The following is a 9,270-nucleotide window of genomic DNA, read 5'->3' as shown; positions in this document are numbered from 1 at the left end:
CCAGGCATTGTCTGTCCTTCAGAATATTTGATGAAATGTTTATGTATCACAGATTATGGTCATTATGTTAAGTGTAAAAAGAAAAACGGTACAGTCCAGAGGAGCTCCAGGTGAAGCGGATGACCTGCGGTTCCCGCTGTGTCCAGCAGGTGTCAGTGTGACGCTGAAAGCTGTTTGTGAGGGAAGGAGCAGAAGAAGAATCTCTGGCTGCTGATTGGAGTTTGCTGTTGGAGTCTGTTGTGTTTTCGTGTCTCTCAGAGGAAATATTTACATATTTCATCTCCTGCTGCAACCATGACTTCGGTTCAGGCTTTCAGAGAGTTTATCAGCGAGCGACTGACTGCTGCTGCGGGAGAAATATTCACCGTGTTTGAACAGACTATCGTTCAGTACGAGGAGGAGATTGGTCGACAACGCAAACTGCTGGAAATCAGCATCAAACCTCAAATCAGCTTAAACAGAACAGGTATGAAAAACTCTGAATCAACACATGGATCTGACTCGTGAACAGGAGAGGATTGAGGGAGTTAGCCCTCCCCATTGGGGCTATTCTCTCTCTGGGCCTCCCCTTTATGCATCATGTCACCCCTCCTCCCCAAAACACACACTCCATTTACAGTAGCATCACTGTGACAGATGCTACTAAAAGGTATTCAACCAGATATCAGCGAGACCGACACACACAACATCTGCATACACCACCCTAAGCATTACACACACTGTTAGAAATCAAGCAGGTGGGGGAAAATAACAGTAACAGCAAATGCAAATGATGTTGCAGTTCAGTAAACACACTTTACCTTTACAGGTTTCTCTTCTTTGTTTTACTTTTAAAGTCATATTTTCTGAGGCCATCAGGCTCAGTGGCCATCAGACAGGTGATTCAGTCTGTTTTGGCTCATTGTGGATCTCAGGTTGGTTTTCACAAGTCCAGGTTTTGAGACTGAGCTGGAACTGGTTGCAGGTAAAATCAATTATTGTCTCAGTGCTTTGTCAACATCTGGAAACACCGAGTGTCGAGATTTTTTCAAGACATTTAAAACAAGGTAATGTCCCTTAAATCAGGGGTGTCACACAATGTTCAGGGGCCGCATACGTCCCAATTTCACCTTGAGCAGTAAAATAATGCCATAATAATGTTTAAATAATAATGCTTCCTCGTTGTGGTCCAGAGTATATGTGAAGAAAATGTTGCTTTGGAAAATGACTACAATCTCAACATGAAGCCAATTTTATTGAAACCCTCTGCTGAGATGTCAGAAAACTTCTCCTCTGTTGAATTCTGCATGTTTTTAACAAACTCACACTGACAGCATGGCTTTCAGAATGAAGACAGTTTGCTAGCTTTAATTTTAGCATCAGCAATATCTCACCTTGGATCTTCAGGTTAACTAGAAAACAGAACAATGTTGTGCGAACTTGAGAGAAGATAAGTGAATATACCACCTTGAAAAGTGAATCCAAAAACAGTAATGATTAATCCACCAGCTGTTCAGCAGCCTGAGATGCACATCAAGAAATAATGTCAGGATGTTTTTTTTTTTTTAAATTTGAATGAAAGTTCTCAATTTCACCTTTTTTTTTTTGTTTAAGTTGGGACTGTAGAAGTACCATAATGTCACTAACCTTTTATCTTGTATTATTTTGTCCCTCCAGAGCTTCCACAGCTCCATGACTGCAGAGAAGATCGGCTCCTTCAACAGAAAACAAACTGCTGTGGAGAGCAGGGAGAACCAGACCCTCCACTGATCAAACAGGAACAAGAAGAAAAAGAACTTCTGCAGTTTGAGGAGGACCGAGAGGAGACAGAACCTCCACGGATCAAAGAGGAAGAAGAAGAACTAGAACTTGTCCCGTTAAAAGAGTTCCAGGAGGAACCAGAGCCTTCACATACTGAGGAGGACGAGGAACTCGGTCCCAGCCAGGAGGGAGAGCAGCTCATGCTGAACCTTGAAGGTGACGCCTTTAATGTATCTTCTATTGAGGAACAGCGTTACCTGAGTGAAGCAGAAGAAGTACTGCAGTTCCTCTCTCATGACTCTCAAGTCCACCATGTGAAAAAATATCTGGACTCCAAGTCAACTAGAAATACAGAGCTGATAAACGTCAGCGGAGTTCATAGTGAGCGTGTGGAGAGCTTCAGCGTGCCGGAGAAGCAGGCTGCATTCGAAAAGCTGCTTTGTGAGGAAACGCGCGGCGAAATTGTCCCTAAAAAACGTAAATCATGTCAGAACTCAGGAGGCCTCAGTGGTAAGATCATTTGTGAAATCTGTGGTAAAAGTTACATCCGACGGAGTGAACTGATGCGCCACATGAGAAGCCACACAGGTGAGAAGCCGTACTCTTGTGAAACATGCGGGAAAAGTTTCAGTTTGCAGGGTAATTTGTTGGTCCACAGGAGAACTCACACAGGTGAGAAGCCGTATTCCTGTACGATATGTGGGAAAAGTTTCAGCCAACAGAGTCATTTGTTGGGCCACATTAGAACTCACACGGGTGAGAAGCCGTATTCCTGTACCATATGTGGGAAGAGTTTCAGTAAACAGAGTACTTTTGTGGGTCACATGAGAACTCACACAGGCGAGAAGCCATATTCCTGTAGGCTCTGTGGGAAGAGTTTTGGTCAGCAGAGTCACTTGGCGGGCCACATGAGAACTCACACGGGTGAGAGGCCGTATTCCTGTGAAACATGTGGCAAAGGTTTCAGTCAACAGAGTACTTTAGTGGGACACATGAAAACTCACAGACATGGGTTCAGGAAAGGCTCTTAGATCTCATTCAGGACGTCCAGCTGGAGCCCACAAAACAGAACGTATCAACACTGTTGATCAGGACCTGTCAGACACAATGTGGCAGATTTGGGCCCCGAAGCGCTTGTAAATCTTAGGATTTTAAATTAAAAGATACAATGTAAACACTTTAACAGAAAAGGTGGAAATTTTATACATTTAATGCTAGAACTTTGGAATTATATATTTTAAATTGACTGTGTTTCCCTCTTTCAAGCAGTCCGGTCAGTTGTTTTCCACTCTGTCTGTTCAGGCTGCTGAGGTTGTCATCAACCGGAGGCAGCTGTCGGTCAAAGCAATGTCGACCATCCTTGTTCATGTTTCTCAATCTTTTAAAGTAGCAGTGATCATTTTTACTGAACTTACCCATGAGAGTTCTCATAGCACCTCACATTTGTATTTGAGTGTTCAATAAAATGTAACGACGACACATTAACCGGTTTAGGAGATTTTCCATATTAAGTTAGCGTCATGCTAAGCACTACTTTCCACTCTTCATGTTCATTTCAGTATTACTATATGTTCCTGTTGTGTGTACTGATTAATGATTGTGTTATTGAGGAAAATAGACGAATAAAATACAAACTGTAACTTTAGTTTCATGTGTTTTGTATTGTATCTTTACAGTATTTCTTCAGTAAATGGTCAAAAATCCCCTGCTGACTCCTGGATCTTCATTGGGGAAACTGTTTGGTTCATGAATGAAGTGTGATTTTACCACTTTACCCGCTTCCCAGTGTTTTTCAGCAGCTTGTGAGGGAGGGGAGAGTGCTTGCCAACGATGTAGCTGGCTGCCCTGTGATTCTCAGACTGTGGTGTGCCTGCTCCCTCTAGTAGCACATGAGGGCAAGTCACTGACTGATCTTCATAGTCAAAATGTATTTGGAAATATATAACATTTTTAAAATAATACAAAAATGAGAAAAACTGATGTATAAATAATAAATCTGCAGCGAATAGGCTAAGCTGCTGTATGCTCAGAGCAGCCCTAGTGGCGGTTCTTGGAGAACTTGGTATATTTTTGGTGGCACAGAAGTTTGTGAACCACTGCACTACAGGATTTTCTTATCAGTTGGGGTTCAGTTGCCGTACCAGACAGTGATGCTGCACATCAGGATGCTATCTCGATGGGTGCTGCTGCTCTCGCTCGCCTCAGTTTTTACAGGAAGTAGAGCTGAGCCTTTTTTCCCAGTGATGTGGAGTTGGCCGTCCAGGAGAGGCCATCTGAGATGTTGCTGCTGCTGAGACTCTCAATGATGACAAACTTGACAAGGCGGTTGGTGCTGGACCTGGCTGTGCAACTCGTGGATCAGCAGGGTGAAGAGGAAGGGGCTCAGCACACATTCTTAGGGGACTGCTGTGTTCAGCATGTTGGATACTTTATCAATGTAAGTTTTAGCACTCTGGTTCTTTGCATACGTACTGTATAACAAGATTTAATCAAGATTGTTTTTTAATTGAAGTAGTATCATTCCTATATGTCCTTATACTGTGGGGAAGGTTGGATGGCAGCCTGATGTTTTACTATTTTGCATTTAATATACTGTAGTGAGAAGTTACTGCAACATGATCACATGACAGTTGCAGCAGATGTTGCTATAATATAAGTTATAGGTTGGTTACTACCCCCTCTGGTGACCGTGTGTGGAATTACAACACTTTTTAATGCGTTCCTGTCATCAGTGTGAATGTCAGTCTTTACCTTCCAGTGTCTCCTGCATGTCTTGTGTGGAGGGCGATGGCACCAGCATCTACAGAGGACCGTCTGCTGATGAAAACTTTAAACTGAAGCATATCATACCTGCTCTGCTCTCCATGGTAATGACAATCAGAGCTTCACAGTCCTGCTGTGGGGGGGTGCATTGTTTCTGTGTTTCCTCCTCTCATATGAATGAGGTGGTAATGATTCAATCAATCACTGTCTGAAACATGCAGGATAAGAGGCGATAATCTCTGCTGTAGAGTAGTTCTCCAGTTGTAAACTGAACAGTGATGTTTTGATTGATCCATTTAATAGAAAGTGACTGTAGTAATTCAAAGTAGAATGATTTGATTAAATAGCTGGTTAAATAGCTACCTTTCATTACCTTTCATTGATCCCCTGTTGGAGTCAGAGAGCCCTAAAGCTGGTTGCAGCAGTGTGAAAAGCAGAGGACACTTTCCCATCTTGGTTTAAGAATAATGGTTGATTGGTTAAGCCACAACTTTTTAAGCTCATTAGATTGCTGTGTCACACAGTGAGTATTCAGGTTTCCAATAAATGTGATGTTCCAATATGACTGAGTTTAAAGCCTCAAATAATAACAATACTCTGTCATAAAATTTGAGTCCAATTAATAAGGTCTGACTCCAAGGGTGGTTTTATTGTTTTTACAAACTTAGAAGAACTGTACCACGAACCAACTGATACAGATTACTTCCTAGATATTCCCCGTCTTGCAGTGACTTGACATAAATGTGAAGGAAGATGTATTTAATGTGAATACTGAAGAGATACATTCAGTAATCTACATTTTTAAGTGTTTTTCTCCTGTCGTCTACTTTTAATGTTTTTTGTCATCACTTGTGTCATGTTCAATCATGGGTTATTGTTACATGACCAGCATCTTATAACCTGGATGCAACTGAAAAGTAAAAAAAACAAAGTTGCTTCTGTTGTGTAGCGTATATATTGTGCATTCTTAATGCATGCACAGGTAGTCTAAAGAAGTGCTGCTGAGGTTTGTGTCTTTTTTAAATCTGCATTATTAAACAAATCTGAAAGCGATGCATGAGCTCCATCCCACAATCTGCTTTTACAAAGAAATAAATCCATAGACAGAATTGATGGAATCTGTTATAAAAACAGTTGGCCTGGAGGATGAGACACCTTCAGTGTGAGTGCTGATGTTTCACAGCTGTATCACTCCACCTCACTTCTGTTCAAATATAACCGCTAACTTGCTAGCATAATGTCTACATGTTGGAACTGAGAGGAAAAAAAAAAAAAGGTTCAACAGAGCAAAACCTACAGTAATGTGGAAATAGGGTGCTAAGATACCTTTGTGTTGCCTAGCAACCGTCACATTGTGTTTAGTGTCGGCACTATTTGTGTTGGTGGAAACAAAAGACCCGGGATGAATAATTGCATGACATTTTTTCTGATTTCATGCAATAAATGGCTTTATGTTAAAGCAGTGTCATGCCCAAGTATGGACTGTTGATATGAATATCAGCGTGGCGGTAATTATCGACAGCCACATCACAGCCGTGCACAAATTCATTACAACAGGATGCTGAGTGTGCTGTTGCTTGATTATAGTTAAGTGGTGTTTTTGTATTTATTTAGTTAATGACAGATCAGAGGCAGATTGACTCTGACTCCACAAAACTGCTATTGGTTTGTGTATACACTTTACTAATTATGACTTTATTCCCAGAACACTTTCTAAACATAATAGCCTCTACTGATAAAGGGCTTTTTAAAAAAAAAAAAAAAAAAGCATTATACAAAGTAAAAGCATTACAACATAAGAGTTCAGAGTTAACTTTAAAGGCACAGACAGTTGTGTTTTTAACAGGGATGAGTTGAGCCCGTTTTTATCCAGCAGGTTGATCCAGAGCGATGGAGCAAAGATTTAACCCTGAATACCTCAGGATGTACTCAGAGACCAACCCCAACCTCACTTTAACCTGCCTTTCTTCTTATGTTATAATGACAATTACTGAACAAATACATTTTCTGCAATCAGCACATTATATTGTACAACAAGTGCACTGCCTTTTCCAAAAAATCCTTCTAAATGCCATATGATTATGTTTTTGGGTAAAGTTTTCTTTATTTATTTTCATTAATCAGTGCTATGGAGCTAAGCTCCTGCGATGGTGATTTTCTGTTTTGTTGGTATGTTGAGCAGAAGCACTTTGAATTAGTTTTGTTGTATGTTATTAGGATAGACATTGGAGGATTTTTATCAGTCAAACCTGGTGGGAATGAATGAATGAATGAATGTTTCTGTGTGCTTTGGGGTCATGGAGTTTCTATATAACTGATAAAAACAGGACTGAACTACAAGCAGTGATCAGTTGATGTCACTGAAACATCTAAACACTGTTTTTGATCAGTGGAGTTTCATGTTCCGTCACAGTAACATGAAGCATCCATGTGAAAGACTGAGGTAAATAAAACATATTCATCTCTGAAATTATTCTGATTAGAAACAACCATCAACCCCTTTTCAGGATCTCATAACAAACATTTAGATTGGAAAGTTATTTGTTTAGTGAGCTATTATTTTCTACAATACATAACTTTAAAAAATACATTTCAAGGATTTTTACATTTTTTATTGTGATAATTCTGGTCTGAGAATGAAAGATATAAAAAAATCACACATAAAATATTCTACTGGTATTCTACTATTCTAGTATTCTACTGAAACAGTAGAATAAGGATATCAAGAAAAACAAAAAAGCTTCAAATATTTCAGTGAAAAAACGTGCATGTCAGGTTAATCGGTGACCTTAAATGGCCCCGAGGTGTGAATGTGTGTGTGTCATGTCTGTCTTAGAACAAAGCGCAATAGAAGATGGGTTGACAATGTTTACTTATTTCTACATGCAAAATATTGTGCAGTTTTCACCAAAGTTTCCCTAAAATCAAATGATGAAAGAATTCCAATGTTTTTTGTTTGTTTGTGTTATATTCATCTGAACCTTTAGGAGTGTATCAGTGATGCTTCCTCTGCAAACACTGACTGACATGTTTTCCTGTCTGTATTTAGGTTTGTTCTCCTGCCAAACAGTGAAGAGTTTCATCCATTTGTTATATAACAGCTCTCAGAATTGCCTCTTATTGAAAAACCCAAAGGATTCTTGTTGCAAGATTTTGGTTTTGGTGAGACATTTTCGTTTCATACATGATTTTGTCATTTAATATTTATTTCAGGTGCTTTGTCGCTTACAACCAATGTATATATATAGTTTTTTTATTTGGCAAATGTCTTTATTTTTTTTTTATTGTGATGAGCTCCCAGTGCAGTGTCTCATCTTACTAATCATTTAATTTATGCTAGAGCCAATAAAGCTGTAATTGTAATGAGCAGCAGCGTCAAAAGACATTTATTACATTTTGATCAACACAGTGCAAGTAACAATGTAATTTAACGCAAACGCCGAATGATCCACTGTAAATAGTGCATCTGTAATCCTGAGTGAGCCTTTATTTTATTCCGTGGTCCATCTTTTCATCTATTATACGCATGTGAAAGAAAGCACTCTGATACCCATGGCTAGAAACTGCAGTGAACTGATCCAGCAACTTAAAGAACATTGTGTACCCAGAGTGAGATGCTTTGTTTCTGCTGCCTTTTACTCGCTCACATTCCCCACTGACCCCCCCCCCACAACAGACACACACATACCTGTACATCCTAAAAGGGAAATGTTTTCATTTTGATGTCGGACTAGTGTGTAATGTATCAATCAGGAAACATGCAGAAATCTGTGTTCTGAGGGGATCGTGGGCTGTAATTAGTCTCAGCCTCATCGCCATGGAGCAAATGGGGGAAACACTTTACAGTGAAAGGCACGAGAGTCCTCCAAGGCGCACAACAGTAATGCCAAGGAATCCTCTGCTGAACTTATGGCTACCTCCTCTGATCCCAGCCATCCATACAAATCCCAGCCACTAGACCCCCTCCCCCATCCACGCTCTCTCTCTTCTGCCTTGGACATCGTTCCCTTGGCATAAAAGAATCCTTTCAGATGCAGACTCTGTTCTTATGGAGGCAGGAAGAAGGGTTTTTTTTTTTTTTTTTCATTTTTAGAAAGGGGAGGGGGGGGGGGTCTCTCCACGGGGAGGCTTTCTGGGGTCAATGCTAAAGCCCATCTTTGTGTGTGGGAGAGCAGAGCTCGACCATTAACTGCAAGCTCTTCACACATCGGCCAGTGCTCATAAACAGTGCCAGTGGAGCATTAACATGACAATGGATGGGGAGGGGGGCTGCGGCGAAGCTGTCTCACACTTAGTCTGGGTCTGTCTCCTCTGTGCTGCTTGAAGTTTTCTAAACCACACATGATAGCAGATTTTAGACAGGTAATTCAGCAGGGCGATTTAAGTGGAGGAGCAAAGTGATTGTAATACAATGGAATTCAACATCAATATCTTCAAAATGATAAAGAAACACAAAGAACAGCATTTAAGCAGTAAACGATTTATATAAATCAAATATTTTCAGCATACAATCAATTATTGTTGTTCATTATGTCTGTGAAATAAGATTTTGTCATTGTGGATGCTTTGTCCTTAAATAACCTTTACCAGAAACAGTCAGTTTGTGACTGGGGTAACATCCCATTTGAACAGCAACGCTGTTGTTACACTCAGAGATTTCTGGTAATACAGAAAAGTGGATTAAGCAGTTCTTTGTTGCAGTAATAAGCTGCTGACAGTGATGGGCTGAGGCTGGTGACAGCTCGGTGATCTTCCACAGTGCACTAC

The 9,270-nt window shown here is 40.4% G+C and overlaps 1 protein-coding gene across 1 annotated transcript; it reads left to right on the top strand.

The window, feature by feature from the left end:
* Nucleotides 1-227: 227 nt before the first annotated feature.
* LOC115407935 (zinc finger and SCAN domain-containing protein 2-like) lies at nt 228-3,347 on the top strand. Its single transcript, XM_030118514.1, has 2 exons — nt 228-466; nt 1,657-3,347. The coding sequence occupies exons 1-2, from the start codon at nt 295-297 to the stop codon at nt 2,769-2,771; spliced, it is 1,287 nt and encodes a 428-aa protein (XP_029974374.1). The 5' UTR covers nt 228-294; the 3' UTR covers nt 2,772-3,347.
* Nucleotides 3,348-9,270: the final 5,923 nt, after the last annotated feature.

Source organism: Salarias fasciatus, chromosome 20 (genome assembly GCF_902148845.1).
Source record: "Salarias fasciatus chromosome 20, fSalaFa1.1, whole genome shotgun sequence".
Lineage (NCBI taxonomy): Eukaryota > Metazoa > Chordata > Actinopteri > Blenniiformes > Blenniidae > Salarias > Salarias fasciatus.
The sequence above is the reverse complement of the archived record's forward strand: the minus strand, read 5'-3'. Positions and strand labels throughout refer to the sequence as shown.